Consider the following 19,696-nt stretch of genomic DNA (forward strand, 5'->3'; position numbering starts at 1 on the left):
GCGGCTGTTATTTCGGTTTTACTAAGGCGTCCCATGCAACGATTTAAATTCTTACACTTTGGTTGACACAACTATCTGCCCATTACGAAATCAACTATTCCCGGGCGTATTCGCGGACACGGCGAAACAGAAAAGATTTTTGTTTTGACGAACGTGAACTTTCATTACAATATATGTATATACGCCAACAACTGAAACAAAATTCAAGAAGTTTGTAAATAAAAATCTTTTCAACAGCTGCTATATTGAGTTCCTCTCTGATGGCCAAAAAGGCTATAATAATATTCTGTCGTTTTGGTCACTGACCCAAAGTGTTAAAAAGGAATGTCACATTACTAAAAACATACATGAGTTATAAGATTTTATTCACTGCAAACTTAGAAATTAATTAATATTTAGTAGTTCTACCATTTTCATTTCTAAAAATAGGATATCAAAAAAGTCAGACTTAAACTTCAATACATTTCAAATGTTGCATAATTGGAAATTTGCGTAACATCATAGTGCTTCTTAATGGTTTAATGATTATAACTTCAATCCACGCTCAGAGGTTTTGTATCAAATTAGGAACAGAGACTATGGTATATACTTTTCTAAATTGATAGTCTTGACCTATTATAATTTAGAATTCACTTCAGTCTCTAATAGGCAATCTCTGACTAATAATTTGGCACGTACGATGCCCACCTTGAGTCGTTCAACAGAAGTGCGGCTTCCAGCATAAGTCAGTCGAATGTCCTTTCCAAGTTCTTCGATAACACTCAGAAGTTGGGAGTACTTGCTTTCGTCAGGAACTAAAGGTAAATGTATTGTCGGACTTTGTTCAAGCCTTTTTGCAGACATAGATTGAATTGTTTTCGAATTAGAAACCATGATAAAAGGTTCAGTTAGTTGCAATATTAAGTTTCTCTTCTTCGTCTCCGATACAACAGTCATCCTTGCAAGTCCCGATGATTCTAGCATCTCCCTCTGTTCCAGGGCTTTTTTTCGTTTAGCTCGAAATCTTGCCATTCGCTGAGCATCGTGAAAACGTCGAATTATTGCTTCTTCTTCAGTTTCATAAGGTCGTGGTGTTGGTCTGCCGCTACTTTGTATAGTTGACCTAACACTTTTCACTTTCAAACTTTGGTTTTTCTTCTTTGGCATTGTCTTAAGTACTTTTTTGCGTTTCAAGTATCTGTTCATTGCAGTCGTAACTTCGTATTCATTAATTCTAGGTTTTATTTAAAATTTTGAACCCTACCGGTTCTTCTATGTGATGCGTAGCGCATGCGTAGCCCTCTCGGGACTGTGCGTACGGTAGCGATAGCAACTGATCTGCTAATCGTTTATCGTAACAATGGCCGACAGCTATAGGCCATGTAGTCGCAATCAAGTCACGTACGATTACTGCAAGAGGTGATTCTATTATCTTCTCGTATTGGAATTACAGCAAGTAGGAATCTTGTCACCCATTTCCCGAATAGTTTCATCGGAATTTGGTAATTATTTCCCGACCTAATTTGCAGATGAATGCGCAAGACATTCCACTGGCCGTAAAGATTTGACTCGACACTTTTTTTACTAGTACAGTTTCGCAAAAAATTATAAGGTCTCGATAGGCTGCGTTTATTGAAGATTAGAAGGAGATAGTCGCCGTTTTGTTACCGGCACCCCGTGATATTTACCTTAGGGCGATCTATTTTTGAATCTCTGGCGTAGAAATTGACAATTTCAGAATAAAGTAATGCCAGTTCAGATTCATTTCGTACGATTTTTAATATGATTTAACGGTGTTCACGAGTATTGTAATTTATTTCTGATAACTTGCTATCTACGTACTGAAGGTTCAAGAAATCGGTTTGATGGGTAAATTTACATGAAAATATCTACGAAGTCATTGTCAGCGTGCTCGGCCGTACGCGCATAAAATCTGAATGGTCAATCGCGTTTTCAAATACTTGATGACAGAGGGAATGTGTTGATTTTCCGCGGAAATTCTCGCACTCGAATTGTCCGCATTGTTGACTGTAGATATTACAGCTCATTGTTAAATAATGTCTGTAAAATGAATTTAACTATCAAACAGTTCATTTTTATTGAGATTTCAGATTTGCCGTGAAAGATTCACATTTCTATTCACCCAAATTAATGGCAAAAAAATATGATTCTACACAAAATTTATGGTCTATATACTTACACAAAATTAATTTCATTTACATAAAAAAATTTTCAAGCACCACTGTCTAAATCCAGTTCTATAAGTATTGAACAGGGTGGGCAATATGTCAAACTATCATGAAACTCCAAAATTAAACCAACATTTTGTATTGAATTTTGTTTCAGTATTCATTCTTACCTAAAAAATCAAAATACTCTCAACGATTTCACTTGCTACAAAAGATTGATGTGAGAATCTTATTTGTCTGATACTTGATTTTACCGAGAAATATTCAATTCAAACATATATATTCACGTGAATTTTCGATTAATCAATGTTGATCTAAGAGATTTCAAATAACACATGGTGTATAAAAAGATGTAATAATGCAATACTATGCCATAATTTCATCATTATGAACTCTCAGATAACTAGATTTTGTCATTTTTTAGAAATTTATCACATCGGAATTCAATATTATTGTGAGGTACATATTCTAAAACCTATTGGGAAGAATGAGATGGAAGGAAAAGATCCGCGCGTTTGTTCAAAGATCAACATAATTACAGATAACCTCGTTATCTAAAGTTAAACAGGACCAGCTTAGAGGTTAATAATTGAAAATATAACTTTATTTACGTTTAGTACTTAAAGTTAAATGGCTAAGCAACATTTCATGGAAGTTGTGCCTTTCTTTTTTACAGATAATATCAACTACGCATCTTACGACCAATTCTTTCTATAATAATTGCATGCCGTATCTAAACTTCAGTATGATGCAGTTGTAAAAAATATAACATATCCAAGTTATATGATAATAAACTATCAACGTGAAACAAGTGGATAAAATGTATGTTACAACATTTGAATACTACTTTCTTCTCTTGTTGGTACTTGTACCTGTACACTTATTCTTTAAGCTTTGGTCTTGGCTAGGCTGGGAATTATTTATCAATAATTAATGTTGTAGAAGATCCAAATAAATAATAAAGCTATAATGATTGCTCTTTTCTATATATTATTCTAATATTACCCTTAAGTTCTGACCTTCGTATCCAGAGCCCTATCACCAATAATGATGGTTGTATATTTTTTTTTACTTTTATTGTAAAAAGTATTTCCTAATTGTGTCTATGTTATAGTTTGTATGTATGATTTGCATTGATGATATGTTACCTGTTGTGGTCAAAAAATCTGTTTCATGTTTCAATTAAGTATGCCTGTATCAAAATTGGTTAAATTTCAAACAAGAAAAGCGCTCTTTCTTGACGATGTGCAGAAGACACGCGTGGCGCGTACATGCGAGACTAGTATGCGAAAATTGGAAAACATTAATGTCTATTTATCGCAATACACATCTGTGAAAAAATCTAAAAAATCTAGGGAACCATTTGAATCCGTGATCAGTGATCACTGAATCTGACTAAATTGAAGAATTCAACACATGTGTATTCAGGTAAACATTTCTCAGGTATCTTAAACTTGACGATGAAAGGTCTCATACATGAAAGTATAGTGTTTGCTACAGAAAATCTACCTGCCAATCTGCAATCTACAAAATTGTCATGTTTTCCTCGATAAACCTGAAACCAGTAGTCAGAGTAGAGTTAATAGCCAAAAATGCAGAACTTTTGGTACACAGGATAATGTGATAGAGTTTAACACACATCATTTTATGATTGTATTATTTTTCCCAGACATTTGCTGAAATTTTGATTGTTAATCCTCACTGCCGCATTGTGAACGATGGTAGTGCATTCAGCTAACTCTGTCCGCTAACTTCGATGTAATGTTTTTTGGGCCTGGTTATATAGAGTCCTTTATGATTAAGCTATTGTTTGAGATGATTGAGTTTCGTGGGCTGCAACCTTTGACAAACTTGTGGTCCTTCTACTCAATTTGTGCAAACTCATGTCTAAAAGTTTAACAGAATAGTGGAACAACAGTATCACAATAATATTCGTCAGAATATTAGAGTTTATCTGATATTAAAAGTTCATCTAAACCCATTCGCCCCTGATGCCTCCAAATTCGAAATCGGGCGATGTCCTTTCTGGTCACCATTCCAATCACCTGAAATACACAGTCACGCCAACGTATGATTTCGATATTCAATTACCACATTACATGAGTACTCTTGATTAATCCAAAATTACCACTCACGATAATTTTTCATTTATTCGATATTTTACTTAGTCCAATTCAACATAATAAATTATATAAATAACAATGATGTTTTCAACCAAGTTACCTGTTTTCCGCATTTACTTTTAAATGCCAGTCATCAAATTGTTTTCATGCACACACCCGTTACGTAGGGGTTCTTGATTGGCCAAGTATAGTTTTTTGGTTACATGTGGCATTACCAACATATGGACAATTTTTCGCAAAGCATTTCAAGAACTTTGAGTGTTCGATTACAGAATATACATAATATGTAGGCTTACCTCATTTGTATCATTGACTATTGGTAGGTGGCGCAGTCCCAAGGCCCTGAAGAGCCTGAATACCCGTGGTAAAGTGGCAGACTGAAATGATAACATTTATTTGGAATGTTTTGTTGACTGACATTGTTGTTATTATCTATTTTACTTGATACAGTTCTTAGTCCAAGTTATACGCAGTGGTGTAGTTATCATAAACAGTAACTATTATTTATAAAAATAAAAATAGAAGCATCAACTAATGTTCAAAGTGACAAAAACAATTATAATAAAAACAACAGCAAATGATTAAATGCAATAAATTTATGATCAATCTCAATTTTAGAATTAGTAGCAAAAGTAAATAAATAATGGAAAACACAACTTGTCATGTATATCGTCCGTTAATTTGGAAAACAAGTTGATATCAAGTTTTTTTTAAGAAGGTTGGCTACTAAAAACTGAAGTGATGAGATATCGGTTGAAGTCATGCAGGATATAGATGTAGTGTTCGGCTATTATTTTCTAGAGTTTGGAAAAGTTGACCTAAATGGTTAAAAAAAAAACGCTGTAGGCCAATTTTCCATTGTTAACGGAACCAACTTGTCCAAAACAAAGCCGTTCACATGCTGTGTGCATGTGTATGTACTTGCAGCATACACCTTGATGCATGCAAAACGATTAGGATCAGAGAATCGTAAAATATTCTTACATGTTGAACTGTATACGGTGATGGATTCATAAAGGGTCGTAAATCCATATTGTAGGTTTTTTCGTCTGCAGTAACGTTGACATGGTCAATAGTAGAATATCGAGGATACTCGCTTCTGAACATTTCGATGTTCAGAAATTCATCCCAATATTCACTGTATTCATTGTATATTTTATTCTGTAGTAAAACAATTAGCTGAGATCGCAAAATCAAGCCTCTGAACCGCCCGTAGGAATTTATTTCTTCCTGAAATACACATTTAAATATCATACATATAATAAAATGAAGTAGCTTCAGACTTGTTTATAAATACTGTCAATTATGTGCTTGAGATTCCATGATTTTGTTTCATAGAAATCAGACTTATCATCGTAACAACCACTGCTGAACAGATTTCTCAAGTATCTGAACATGTTTACCTTTTACTACGAATTTATTGGTTGTTGGCACGCTCGAATTATTTGTATCCAAGGATTTCGTCAAGAGTGGTTAAGAGAATTAAAAATCGTGTTATGGGCTAATCTAAAATGGGTTATTTTTTACTTTTTTATCTCATTAGGCCTTAGGGATTTACATTTTCTTACCAAATGATTCTTCAGTTTTTTAAGATTTCATTGGGTTATCTGCAATACAAATGTAGTGCACCCATGTTTTTCAAAAGATTCTTATTCTGTTAATATTGATGCTCTAAGCATAGTTTATCCTATTTGATGTGAAAAATGAGTAAACAGCTAAAAATTAATTTTCTACAGTTTAATGTAAAAGCAAAGTTTCTTTCATTTTTAGCTTAAAACCATAAACTGCCTAAGACGTATCGATATGGAAGAATAAAAAAATCTGAGAACTGATTGATTCTTCAAATGTACAATTTTGTAAACAGAATTTTAGAGAATTACTTATTTTCAGTTCACTATTGACATCTAAAAATTTAGTTAAAAGATTTTTTTTCATACCTGATCACTCGTTGGTGGGTCAACAACAGGAAATCCGTTAAATGAAACACATTTCAGAAGCTCGACTATATGGCCGACGTTTTCAACAGTTTTCAGTGTAACCACAGGATGACTCATTATTTCACTTGCATAAATATTGTTTGATAACGGTGGTGGTTCCCATGGTAATATGGGTACTCCGGTCATTTGTATGTGAATATCGTAGATACCCTGTGTTCATAAACTGTTTCATTACCATATTCAAAACTGTGTCGATCTTATTGCAAATGAGAAAGTTAGATAAATATTTAAATTGTTCCTATTGTTGGTGACAATGTTTAATATGATTCATGAAAAGTTATTTCATATCAGTAACAATATTGCACACACTAATTTCAATTACCTCAGTTATCAACAGTTTGACTATACAATTACTAGTATTGATAGTAGAAATTGACTCAATTGCCATAGTATTCAACCCTCACAATTTAACAAGTACATACCTCATTGAAGAAATCACCAACCCATTTGGCCATTAAGAGTACAATAATAAGTGGAAGACCAAAGAATATTCCATCAGTTGCCTCTATAAGAATTACGGTCAAGCTGATTGTCATTCTAACTACACCGCCAAGCTGAGCAGCTGCACCTAATAATGCATATTTTCTTGGATCAAAGATCTCCTAAAAAAAAAGAGTGGTGTGGTTGAAGTTTGACAGTTTGAAATACGGAGTATAGTATAATCATGTGAAATTTCTTACACAGTTGGGCCACAACTTGGAAAGGCCGGATCCAACTAATCTACCCCAGGCAGCGCCAATCAAAAGTGAAGGGATGAAGAGACCACTCGACATAGAAAGACCGAAAGTGCAAGCAGCCAAGAGAAAGTACAAGATTACGAAGATAACCAGTGTTTCATCATTTTGGGAACCTGTGATGGATCAATTTTAAACTATAAATCGTATGGCTGAAAAATTGTACTTCGCATAGGACTTAATGTTATACTTTCGATTAATAAAGTAAAAAACCACTTGATAAATTGACAATATTGATATTGAATCCTTATTAGTGCTGACATTGTTTCGTTTTGCATAAAAAAATTCCTAATATCCAATAGTGTGGAGTACCGGAAAATTTTTATTTTCTCCAGATATTTGGAATAATTTCTAACGATATCACAAGGTTTTGCGTTTTGCGTATGGCAGGTAAGTTCAATATTTTTTTTTGTCACAAACAGCGTAAGTATTTTTAAAACATGTCCTGAAATCAATGTATAAGTAAAAATATAAAAATCAGAACAGTTGGAGCGTAATATTATTATAAGATTATTTTTGTAAGACTTTTTAAGAATAGTCCTGTAGTCCTGATACTTTACTTGAGATTCAGAGCTAAGAAGCCACATTATTTAATATTCCCGAATATCACGCAATGAAAAACAAACTGTTAAAAGCGGGTTTAAGAAGTATTGACTGTGTCTTGCTTACCTTTGGAATCATGAAACAGTGAGTTAACGCTACTTTCAGGAGTTTGAAACCAGAGAGCAGCAACTGCACTGTATTTTCCATCCTCACAATACATTTGAATAGGAAAATCCATAGAGAACTCTTCTGTACTCTTGCAATCATCAATAAAATAAATCATCAGGAATCCAAGGGTGGCACTCAGAACTGCTATAAACAAGGCTTCGAGCACTTTTATCCAATTCGTTTTTATAAACCGCAGCCGAAAGCATGAAATTTTGTAATTGACGTGATTCCAAAGTGCTCCAAGAACTCCCCCCAATGTTCCAATTATCATGAACAATGGTATTTCATAGAATTGATACGGTATTTCATCAAATTTTCCCAAGTTTATCAATCCTGGATAGGATAGTTCACCTGGATGTCCATGATATGCACTAAGAATTATGTTCATCGTAAAAGTTGTTATCATGCTAGCGAAAAAAGTTCTCCAGGTCAAACTTTGCTTAAAAAAACTGGTGCCTTCTTCGATACTAAACAACACGCCACCTACAGTAACACACAATAGAATTAATTAATTAATTCTGAGAACACAATAAGTATGTTACTTCAACTGTAGAAAGCAGAAATGTAGTACAATTATTGGAGAACATGCTTCATAGCTTCATTGGAAATAGACTTTTATCATGTGAGGCAGTGTGTTAGTAAATGATCATGCTTATGATAAGATGTTTGATTGGCAAATTGATTTGTCAAAAGCTTGATCAAATAAATCTACATGTATGAGACGGTCTGATACTTTTGTTAAGAATGCAACATCTAAAGTTTTGTACATGTAACAGTGAGAAAGCTTAATTTATAATACAGCTGAGTCTAATCACAACAATTTTTTTATGTTATATTAAAATGAAGTTCTAAGTGGTTGATAGATAAAAACAAACCGATTGGTGCTCCAAACGCTGCAGATACACCTGACGCTGCACCTCCTGATACAAAATCTCGTTTCTCGTGATCCTCTCGGAAATACTTAAAAATTCCAAAATCTTTTTTGAAAGTTGTACTTTTGCCTTGCGAAATGCCTGCCGCCACAACCGCTCCAGAATGTATCATTGGTCCCTCCTATAAAATGTAAGCATTATAATCCTGATGTATTAAAGATAATTGATTTTATATAAACTCTAACAGATTTAGGGTATTGCCTAGGATGTAATTTGGAAAATGCTGTGAAATTTAAGGAAATTATTTGCATTCAAAGAAAACATCACATTTCGCAAAAATTATAACACCAGTGAATCCAAAGGTAAGTTGAAATTACATATTTAACAGACAATATGCAATCTGAAGAATTGACTACTCCGATGCATTTCTGAAAATATGGTTGAATGAAATGAAATTTTTGCAACTATCAGAATATGTCAGATTCTATGTTGGGATTGTGGTGTTGTACAAAATTATTTGAGAATTACAGATTAAATAAATAAAATTACAAATTAATTAAAAAAAAGTACGATAAATTGCAAGATTGAGAATTTTCAAAATTTTCTAGTGTCCTATGAAATTTTCTGGGCTTCTTTTTATATTTCAAAATTGTATTTACTTCACTTATATGATTGAAATACTTTACCTTTCCTCCAGCTAGGCCACCAACCACAGTGCAAATGACCCCGATCATTTTTACAACTAACGTTTTGATTCGGACAACCCTTGGCACTTTAACTCCGTTCAAGTAGCATTTAATTTGTGGAATCCCACTGCCGGCTGCTACAGGTTCGACATATGCCACTAAGATAGAGCCTATTAAAACTGGTACTAAGTTCATGACTAGCCAGAGGAGATATGGCAACCATAAACAGTTTTGAGAAATGCATTGGTCAATACCTTTGTAATGCAGTCAAGGTCAATATATAAGTTTGAAAAATGATAATATAAATTTGTAGCACTTACGAGTGTTCTATTCATTTTTCAATGCAAATGGAACTGCCTAAAATATAATGGTATAGATTTCCATATCGTGCAGTGAATGGAAATTAGAATATAGTATATGTTTGCTGGAAAACAGCCACATTTCCAAAAGGAAAAAATTAAATAGAAAGATTTCTATTTCATAGATATAAAAAAAATGTGTTAACAAGGAATAATATAGCTCAAGTGGATTTCTCGTTAAATGTCTCTCTGATCTTAGTAGTTAAGTGTTACTCATCGCTCAGGTTACGCAATGATTTTCTAGGCCAGCTATGTTTCCGCTGATTTCAATGGTTTTACTCTTGCTGTGTAAGTTACATATTAATTAGTAGAACCCATGCATTCTCGTCCCATCAACAACACTGATATTCTCTCCATGATCCCATGATTCCACAAGCAGCCTGGCGTCATTGCCTTGATGATTTGAGAAGATTTATTCTGTTCTGGACGATTTGTAATTTAATTTTTTGAACACACGAAAGATCAAGAGTAAGATATCGTGTGAAGGACTCACTTACAGGACATTTTGTAGATTGTTACTATATTGCAATAAAGGATACATTTTTTTAATGAGTTATACTTCAGTTTTGACGCCTCACTAATAGATATGTCGACAAAGCATGCAATAAGAGCGGTGAAAATTCCGATGAGTAAGAAAATAAACCATCGTGCAACATTTTTCTTGACCACAAATTTGTATCCCTTTTTTCTTTCTTCATCTAACAGTAATTGATTTTCACAGGTGTCATAATCAAGACTCTGAAAGAACAATGAAAAGTTTTAATATCATACTTATACCTATAAAATAATTAAAAATCATTACAGACTATGTACTGCTCTCTTTCTTTAGGTATAATCTATGATAATTTAAGTAAAGACGACGACAGTTTAGGGCTTGAAGGAAATCACAAATGGGTCGTTCTACTGGCATTTCAAGGAAATGATGAATAATGCATATGGTACAGATATATAACAAATTAAAATGTGCTGTATCTATCGACAGGGTAAAGTCACTGTACTGAAATCATGCTGCCTGTCACGCTAGTGACTCAAAAAATACTTGAACATAGCGATGTTTCATGATTGCAAACTTCTAATGGTGAAAAACATAGGCAGCATTGTTCTTGAATCCGTGCGAGAAGCAGTATTCTTAAAAATCTTAGCGATAATATAATACAGGTTGAATTTATTCGAACCTCCGCTGTGAGAGTGCATGACTATCGCAACTCTAGCTGAGTCATGATCGTGTTACTAGGTATGACGATTAACTGACAATAGTCCAAAATATAGTTTAATGGAAATGTGAGGAATAAGACAAAAACATTAAAATTTTATGTAACCTCATAATTGGCCGAAAGGTAGTTCATGGCCCCAGGGAGTATTGCCTCTGATGAAAGCCTTGTAAACGACATGTGATTTGTGCATTCGGAGGCACTGGATAAAGTAGCATTATGGTTGGTCCTCGTTCTCTGTGGAAAACAAAAGCGAATGAAAATCGTGCCAGCAGGGATTAGAATTGCATGATTCTTACCGGAAATCTGACGCTGACGTCTTCGTTTAAATAAGAATGAAAATTATTCCTAGGCGGTTTTAAAAGTTTATCAAAGTCGTCGGTCGAAAAGTCAACACTATCGTTTATGGTTACGTTCGAGACCGTTGGTTCGTCTTGCTCCATGGTTTTCTTTAGAGATCGTTTTCTGCCAGTTTAAAAATTAAGAAATTACGACAACAGTCAAGCGGCACATTATTGAGAGCGACGTTCAACATTTGTTCAAAAATCACGTGGGTGACACTTCATTTGACAGCACACGATCTGTACACCTGTTCTGTTATACAGCTTGCGATTGACAGGGAACCAGAAGGAACTACGCAATGTGCGAGTCTCTAACCCCGATAAAAGCATATTGCGTCATTGCAGGGACTTCACCGCGTGATTCAACATTCATACGCGGAAAAAAGAAGATAGCCTTCGTGTAGTATATCAGTGATCCTATGGTTTCATTTCCTCGCATCTCGCCTGACTCAACCAGGCAAGGCACGTTTGCCACTGAAAAAATATGACATTCGAATGGAGAACGCTGATCAGTCACGTGACGAATCAGCTGCAGCAGAGACCAAAAGACAGAGTTAGTCCCGCGGTGGTTCTCTCTCTGACGTACGATTAAGAGAGTGATGTAAGACCGTGGGGTGGAGACTATTCTCTTTGAATGTACATGGGGTAGGTATACGTTCTAAATAATGTGAATGAAAAACTAGCCGTTGGAGCTGATAGCTGGACACGCGAAACTTTTGCAACGTACATAAGGACCTTGCTGAACAGTGTTTAACATGTAATTCTCGAAGTGAAATAATATATGACATACGTAGAATAGCTCTTTAATGATATTTGTACGTTTTGATGTTTCAAATTCACTACCTTATTTTATTCTAACTTCATAGATGTGGGTGTCAGCTTTGTCTACGTTTATGCGAAAAGTTTGCTTCGCTTGCGGCGATTATTGTTGCGTTTTGTTTTCATTTAGCAGATATTTGCTGATAAGTTTTGCTTAGAATGATCAGCTTCGATTTTGATAGCAATTGGGGCATACATCTGTTCCTAATATTGCTAGCAATGCTTTGTAAGCATTGCTGTCTTTTTGCTATAAAATTTGTACGCGTGTTGTTATCTAGGAATTCCATAAAATCTCTACATAGTTGTTTCTGGAATTGTTTATTACAAATGTTGAATCACCGTGAAGGTAAAGCTCTTGAAGCTACAGAACCAATAAAAACCAAAACCAGTCTAAGCTGAACAAAGCTGCATTGATCGATACAGAGTTAGTAAAAACAATAGTAGATTGTGCACCAAGGAGGTAAAGTAGGTCTTTTTGTATAAGTTTGTAAGCAGAGTCATCGGCGAGCACGTGTGCAAGTCGAAGACTGATGTTGCAAATGCGCGGGGCGAAAAACACTGCCTCTGTGGTACACATGATACTTTATATAACAAAAGTGTGGTTGACAAATTTTGTTTTATAGCAAAGTAGAAAAAAGAACACGTTGAATTACTACATGCTCTGATCGCTCTTTTTTGTACTGTCGCTAGAATGATTACATACGGAACGCGGGCGAAAGAAGACGCGTAACTGTACTAGTGTTACATACAAATATTAAAATCAATCTTAACTGTCAAGTACCTCAATCAATCATAAATTAATAGAAAGAGGACATATTATATCTCTGTAGGAATTTCGAAATAAGCGTAACAAATAAACATCTAGTCAAGAAACGAAAAAATTAGAGTACTTGGCGGGCCTTTTAGAATTTAGAAAAAAATAAAGTAAAGAAATAATTGAGCGGATTCTGTGATTATATTGTTACACGTATGACTGAAGAATTTACTATACACAGCATCTTGATGCAATTAAATGCACAGATTCTCGGATTGGATCTAACAAATTCAAGACCACCAACATAGTCTGTTACCACTCTTTTCGAAAAACACAATCTTCTTTGAGCTAGCAGTAAGTACGCGAATGAAATCTACAGAGTGCGAATCCGCGGCATGAAATAGCGTGCTTCACGTCTAGATACCATATGTCACGTTTTGTCTGCGCAATATTCTCTTGCACTCAGAACCGATGTACTATTTTCAAACGACCCCGCAATTAAAGTTTTCCCTCAACATGGATTATTCAGATTCTGTATTAAAGTGGAAACCTTTAATAAAGTTATTTGGCTGCTGTTGCATCTGTATCGATGACATTACTAGTTATTTCATAAATATTTTATAAAGAGGTTCGCCATGTATAGTGCATAAATGTTTTCACTTTATACCTAACTAACTTTTTATTTGTTACGTTTATTTCAACATTTTTCCGAAGAGGGATGTCTCTCTACATGAAGTTACCTTTGAATAATGTACTTGACAGTATTGAGAATTAATTTCAATATTTTTTGTACATGTAAAAATAATTTTTGCCGATATCTATTCAGATAGTTTTTTTTTTAAACAACGAAATAATTTTCGAGGGTAGCTATTCTAATGGGTTTCACGATAACGAAGTATTTTTGTGGATACAAGGGTTTTTAACGTCATTCTACTTACTGATATTCGCGTTATTCAGTTTCCGAAGTCATCACAAAATTACAAAAATTATACTGCGGTTGCTACTCTGTTACAAAAATAATTTAAAAATTTTTCTAACTTTCCTGTTTTCCTTTTTGCTGTTGACAACTATAGTATATATACTGTAACTTGTCAAAGAGATGTGCACCTTGTTGATTTTAATTAAGAAATTTATCAAAAAGGAAAACCAGAGTTTGTACGCTTTTTGGAACCCGAATTTCCCTGACTTTTCCAAGTGTTCCAGCTTGAAAATAGGATTTTTTTTCAGTAACCTTCCAAGAAATATGCCGCTCATTAATGACAATTTTTTTGCGTATTAATACCAATACCTCCGATATTACCTAGTAATTAATTTACTGTCCGACTACTAATTTACAAACAACAGCCAGCGATTTTCGGTAAGAAAACACGAAAGGAGGTTTGATATCAAGTAATGTACGTATAAGAACGAGTTTACTTCTTCAAGAAACTTAAAATTCCAGTCTTACTTTCGAAATTCCCTGACTTTTCCCTGACTTTTCCCTGCTGTAAGAAACCCCCCGAGTTTTCCCGGTTTTTCCAGTTTTCCCTGTGCGTACGAACCCTGAAAATGTATTTACGTGGAATTCACTCTGGTTAAACTAGAGAAAGGTATTACGATTCCACATGCGTTATACATTATCGAAGCATGAATTTTATTGACAATGAGTTATATTTACGCCAAAATAAAATTGTCATTTGAAAAATTACAATATGTTAGTATTTGGCCAGTGAAAATAAGTTCACTTATGCTTGTTTCCACACCACAGCAAGCGGTAGAGCACCCAGCGCGTTTTTTTTTTTTACGTGGTATCACCGGTAGGCCTACTCCACAGAGTATAGTAGCAAGATCGATCTTACGTTCTTTGAAAAATTGCAAGTGACTTTTTTTCACATGTTAATTATGGTAAATTGTTTTTCCCAATCGAATTGTACTTGCGTATATTCGCGGCTGGTTCGAAACTTATCAGTTCATATAACTCGCTGACTATTTATGATCGACGAAAGATGACTGTTTCAATTATGGATGAAAGATGGTTATTTTATTATGCATGAAGGGTGATTATTTTCATTCTATAGGCGAACAGCGATTGATTTTGGATGTTCGCGTACGGATTATTTTTCTTATGAGGTATGAGATAATCAATAAAATGCAGAACCTGGTGAATATGTAAAACAATCAATACCTAAACCAAGATCGAAATTACGAATGGCTGTAAGACGTTGGCATTTACCTATCGGAAGACGATTCAGGAATCTTTGAAGGAATGAAAACAAATCAGAGTAGAATCAGCACAACCACCAAAATAAGACAGAGCTGTATAATTCTATAGTAAAATACAAACCGAACATGACCTGTGAGCCACTCGATAAAAAAAACTCAATCACTAAAACAATCGCAATAAAATACTGTAAAACCATTAAGAAAAACAACATCTGAATAACTTTTACCACACTTTGTGATCATGATGATTCTGACCTTCATCGCTAAATCTATCTATCGGTGAAAACAAGATCACTGACCCTGAACTAGACCTAAACCAGACCTAAGCCTAGGAAAGGAACGATAAGTTTTCTGTACAGTCAATAAAATTCATTTACCTGAAACAGATGAAATATATAATTAGTGACATATGTCGATACACTCAAAAATATTCTTAACTTACAGTTAGATAAATAAAAAATATAATTAACGAGAAAAGAGACAAATTATTCACTCGAAACAGATAGAAGATTTGATTAGCTAAAACAGACAAAAAGTTTGATTGGCTGAAACAGACAAAAGGTTTGATTAGCGAAACGGTCAAAAAGTTTCATTATCTGAAATAGACAGAGGTTTCGGTTAGCTGAAACAGACAAAAAATTTGATTTCCTAAAACAGACAAAAGGTTCAATTAGTAGAAACAGATAAAAAGTTTGGTTAGCTGAAACAGACACAGGTTTTATCAGCTGAAATAGATAAAGGTTCGATTAGCACGACCGGACAAAGGGGTGATTATCTTAAACAAGCAAAAGTTTTATTACCTGAAACAAACGAAGGTATGGTTAGCACAATCACACAAGTCCATACATTGACCAAAAATGGATCGAGTCTAACATGATATTCACGTTAATATTCGTTGCTTCGATTATTGATTGTATTGATGAATAAAAATCATTTAAAATTTGTGTTGAATCCATATCTTTTTCTGCATTGAGTTATTGAAGTGAATATCTTTTTCGACTGAAAATTCTATAGTTCTCAGTGCATTTGTTAAAAAATTGGTTTTGTTGCCCTGAAACAGAAAATAATACGATCAGTTAAACGAGTGTTTCTGTACGTTTCATATATATTTTATAAATACTTACGTCAAGATTCTCCACTATCACTGAACACTACCGAGATTTCTATACCTGCGCGTTGAGCTCCGGTTGTAAAATAACGCGCTTTCTCTCATGACTGAAAGGTATCAAGTCCACGCGCAAAAGGCGCTGTGGAACTTGAAAACTTTATTATTCGTAAATAATTGACCGAAGAGTTGAAAGATTAACACATCGAAAGTGTGTAACTCTTCTATATACCGTTTGCAAAATCGGCGCGTAAAAACGTGTCCGAGTCCCGTGGTTAATTTACGCGCACAAGGCTGCGTCCAATTCTCGTGATTAATCTAGGCGCAAAAAGGCGCGACAGATTAAACTGTCAAAAAATTTGTATTATGTGAAACTTGTCCCAAAAATTCTGTAGAAGCCCAATCCGCATCTGTATCTTTTTGAATGAGATACATTGCTATGCGGATTGTTGTTCTCAGATTACAAATCAATTTGAAATGAGGAAGGAGGTTGGAGGGCATGCATTATTGTGTGGCGTGACGGTCGGCGGTCCTCTTCGACGCGAAGTCTTCGAGCTCAGCATCTCTCCCCATCTAGCGTACCACGGAACGCGATAGATGGTCCAGAGATGCGTTTTGCCCATTCAGACGATCACAGAGATCAATTGGATGGAATAATCATCGGTAATGACTTAATAATTGAATTGAATAACGAGCCCAACAACTGAAAAAGAATAGAAACGGAATTATTAGCAGAATTATGGATCCCGTTTTTATAGGTTACCGAATTAAGCATGTTTTATTTCAATGAGAAACTGTTCGTTTTAATCTGTTTATTCGTTTATATTCGATTTGATCTGTTCTTTCCCATCCCGTCCTATCCGCGACAATGCCACCTCTCACAACCTATTCGTTTCAATTATTCATTTAGAATAGGGGGATTGCAAATTCTAATCCGATTCTGTTCTTTCCGTGGGAATCAATTCGTTTCAAAGAATATGAAAGCATACGAATCGGATTCGGATGAATTGTATTTTTTGAAACGAATGGATTCGGATGGAAAGAACAGAATCGGGAAATTGCAATCCCATATTCTAAATGAATAATTGAAATGAATAGGCTATAAGAGGTGGCATTGTCGCGGATCGGACGGGATAGGAAAGAACAGATAAAATCGAATATAAACGAAGATACAAATTAAAACGCACAGTTTCTCATTGGAATAAAACATGCTTAATTCGGTAAACTAAAGAAACGGGATCCATAATTCTGCTAATAGTTCCGTTTCTATTCTTTTTCAGTTGTTGGAATTGAAAAATGGTTGCAGAGTTACAGGAAATAAGAAATTCAATCTCGTTCTTATTCAAATGCTTGGAAATGGTCAAGAGACTCGAATACGGAGTCTTTTGAGAGCAAGATTTCTGTGATCGTTTGACGCTGTGGATTGCAAAAGTCAGTAACATCACGGTACATCGCGACCTTCCTAACCTTACCCGTTCCCCAACGGAACCACCCAACGGAAAAGAGAGACTCACACACACATGCATAAACCCCGCGACGGATCCCAAAACGTCTACCTACCTACCCGGTTACCTATATTCGATCTAAACGATTCGCCATTTTTTCCAACACACATCATTCTTCATCATTCGCGCCGTGGTCGCTGACTTACATTTTCGTTGGTTACCTGTTGGGAGCAAAATGTTTTTATATCATAGTCTGCCTACTCAGAATACAGTATCGCGGTTATGTCCCGTCAACTCTAGTGTTGTATGTATTATTTTAGTAAATGTTGGCAGACTATCGGTACATTAACATTTTGTAAAATAGATTAAAAACATCCTGTATGCCAATTAGCATTTTTCTAAGCGAGCTAAGCCTGCAGTTGATCAATATTTGTTGACTTTTAAAGGGTTGAAAATGATATATAATAATATAAGATGCAATTTCACTACGTTACGTTATGCCAGACTTTGGAATTTTATCGATTTATCAATATTGTGAATAATTGAATACGTTCAAACCTCAGGTGAACCCATCACTTAAACGACATCATCGGTAAATTCAAACGTAGATTATTACATCATTTGCGAAACACAATTCGATCTCGCGAGTGCCGAGTAAGCGATGGTTACCTGTCGCGATGCTCATTCCACTTTTAGCAACGTGCAAAATTTCTAACTTCGAGTAAGCTACGGTACATTAAATTGCGAAAAAAAATTATTGGACTGCAAGTGAAGCACGTTGTGATCGTGAATGAGCCTATCCATGCAGCTAAGAAATCGAAGATTTGTGTAACAATTGTTACCGCCACGCCACGTGACAGAGGAATCCCAGGGGATAAAAAACCGTAACCCAACACATGCAAACTCACCAACGTTGCCAAGTAATGGAGAAGTTACTCGGATGTCTCCGCTGAATGCTAAAATGAATACAGAAGTAACGGTTAAGCTTAGAAAACTGTTGTATCATACATGCAATAGCGTGATGTTTTTTAACTTCATTGTACAGAAAACTGAGTACCGTCGTTTTTCAATTTACAGATGCATAAAAAATGTTAAAAAAATGTAGATTATCATGTATGGGAAATTTTACCTTGTAGCTCCGTAGCTCCACGGCATGAAAGCGGTCCTCGCACTGCCTGTCCAGATGAATCCACCAAAGACCACACTGAAAAATGAACAAAACAAATTACTTAGTCGCATTGTTTATGCAATAAGTAAAATAGAATAATGAAATGATTGATGATTTGAAGGATATATGACAATTATAAAATCATTTTGTTTGTGTACCTTGTGTAAAAAAAAAATGATCGGTTCAGCTGTTCCACATCTTCGACATGTTTGGATTTCCTGACGCTGCATTGTCACAATCACCTCAGACTCTGCTTTTTGAATAACTTACACCCGCCACGAATAGAAAAATATACTTTTTGACGAATTTGATAAAGAAGTTATCACTGTGAATGTAAACTGGATTTTGATTTGTATGCCAGGTACATGAAAAATATTAGAATTCCAACTGGAATTACAGAATGAATTTTATATTCCTATGGAAAGCACTGAAACATATTTAAATTCCTGCTGAAATAGCTGAACTAATTTTATATTCCTGTGGAAGGCACTGAAAAACATTTAAATTCCTGCTGGAATCACTGAACGAATTTTATATTCCTGTGGAAGGCACTGAAAAACATTTAAATTCCTACTGGAATCGCTAAACGAATTTTATATTCCTGTGAAAAGCACTGAAAAACATTGTAATTTTTACTGAAATCACGGAACGAATTTTATATTCCTGTGGAAAGCACTGGAAAACATTTAAATTCCTGCTGGAATCACTGAACGAATTTTATATTCCTGTAGAAGGCACTGAAAAATATTAAAATCCTACCGGAATCACGGAATGAATTTTATGTTCCTGTGAAAAGCACTGAAAAACATTTAAATCCCTACTGGAATCACGGAATGAATTTTATATTCCTGTGGAAGGCACTGAAAAATATTTGAATTCCTGCTGGAATCACTGAACGAATTTTATATTCCTGTGGAAGGCACTGAAAAATATTTAAATTTTTACTGGAATCACGGAATGAATTTTATATTCCTGTGGAAGGCACTGAAAAATATTTAAAT

The 19,696-nt window shown here is 34.8% G+C and overlaps 3 protein-coding genes across 5 annotated transcripts; 1 reads left to right on the forward strand and 2 right to left on the reverse strand.

Moving 5' to 3' along the window:
• Positions 1-427: 427 nt before the first annotated feature.
• Positions 428-1,293, reverse strand: LOC124303447 (uncharacterized). The gene has a single exon (XM_046760647.1). It carries the CDS (start codon positions 1,183-1,185, stop codon positions 616-618), a length of 570 nt encoding a protein of 189 aa, XP_046616603.1. The 5' UTR covers positions 1,186-1,293; the 3' UTR covers positions 428-615.
• Positions 1,294-2,750: 1,457 nt separating this feature from the next.
• Positions 2,751-11,698, reverse strand: LOC124303444 (H(+)/Cl(-) exchange transporter 7). Of its 3 annotated transcripts, XM_046760644.1 has the most exons (13): positions 11,597-11,698; positions 11,161-11,326; positions 10,970-11,098; positions 10,190-10,388; positions 9,292-9,545; positions 8,609-8,786; positions 7,692-8,216; positions 6,969-7,138; positions 6,711-6,890; positions 6,229-6,438; positions 5,276-5,521; positions 4,588-4,668; positions 2,751-4,213 (listed from the first exon to the last, which is right to left on the reverse strand). In XM_046760644.1, the coding sequence occupies exons 2-13, from the start codon at positions 11,302-11,304 to the stop codon at positions 4,112-4,114; spliced, it is 2,418 nt and encodes an 805-aa protein (XP_046616600.1). In that variant the 5' UTR covers positions 11,305-11,326; positions 11,597-11,698; the 3' UTR covers positions 2,751-4,111. The 3 variants fall into 3 exon arrangements, with proteins under 3 accessions (XP_046616600.1, XP_046616599.1, XP_046616601.1); XM_046760643.1 differs by lacking the exon at positions 11,597-11,698 and having other exon boundaries at positions 11,161-11,578; XM_046760645.1 differs by lacking the exons at positions 2,751-4,213; positions 4,588-4,668; positions 11,597-11,698 and having other exon boundaries at positions 5,451-5,797; positions 11,161-11,581.
• LOC124303448 (phosphatidylinositol N-acetylglucosaminyltransferase subunit Y) lies at positions 2,989-3,318 on the forward strand. Its single transcript, XM_046760648.1, has one exon. The coding sequence runs from the start codon at positions 2,989-2,991 to the stop codon at positions 3,100-3,102; it is 114 nt and encodes a 37-aa protein (XP_046616604.1). The 3' UTR covers positions 3,103-3,318.
• Positions 11,699-19,696: the final 7,998 nt, after the last annotated feature.

This window comes from Neodiprion virginianus, chromosome 4 (assembly GCF_021901495.1).
Source record: "Neodiprion virginianus isolate iyNeoVirg1 chromosome 4, iyNeoVirg1.1, whole genome shotgun sequence".
NCBI classification, from domain to species: domain Eukaryota; kingdom Metazoa; phylum Arthropoda; class Insecta; order Hymenoptera; family Diprionidae; genus Neodiprion; species Neodiprion virginianus.

Bases quoted from the DNA above. Each gene is read 5' to 3' on its own strand.
- LOC124303447 (XM_046760647.1), bottom strand. From the start codon at position 1,185: ATGAACAGATACTTGAAACGCAAAAAAGTACTTAAGACAATGCCAAAG.
- LOC124303448 (XM_046760648.1), top strand. From the start codon at position 2,989: ATGTATGTTACAACATTTGAATACTACTTTCTTCTCTTGTTGGTACTT.
- LOC124303444 (XM_046760644.1), bottom strand. From the start codon at position 11,304: ATGGAGCAAGACGAACCAACGGTCTCGAACGTAACCATAAACGATAGT. The intron at 10,389-10,969 runs GTTACATAAAAT...TTGTTCTTTCAG, and splicing joins ACCTTTCGGCCAATTATGAG to AGTCTTGATTATGACACCTG. The intron at 4,214-4,587 runs GTAAGCCTACAT...TGTGTATTTCAG, and splicing joins TAGTCAATGATACAAATGAG to GTGATTGGAATGGTGACCAG.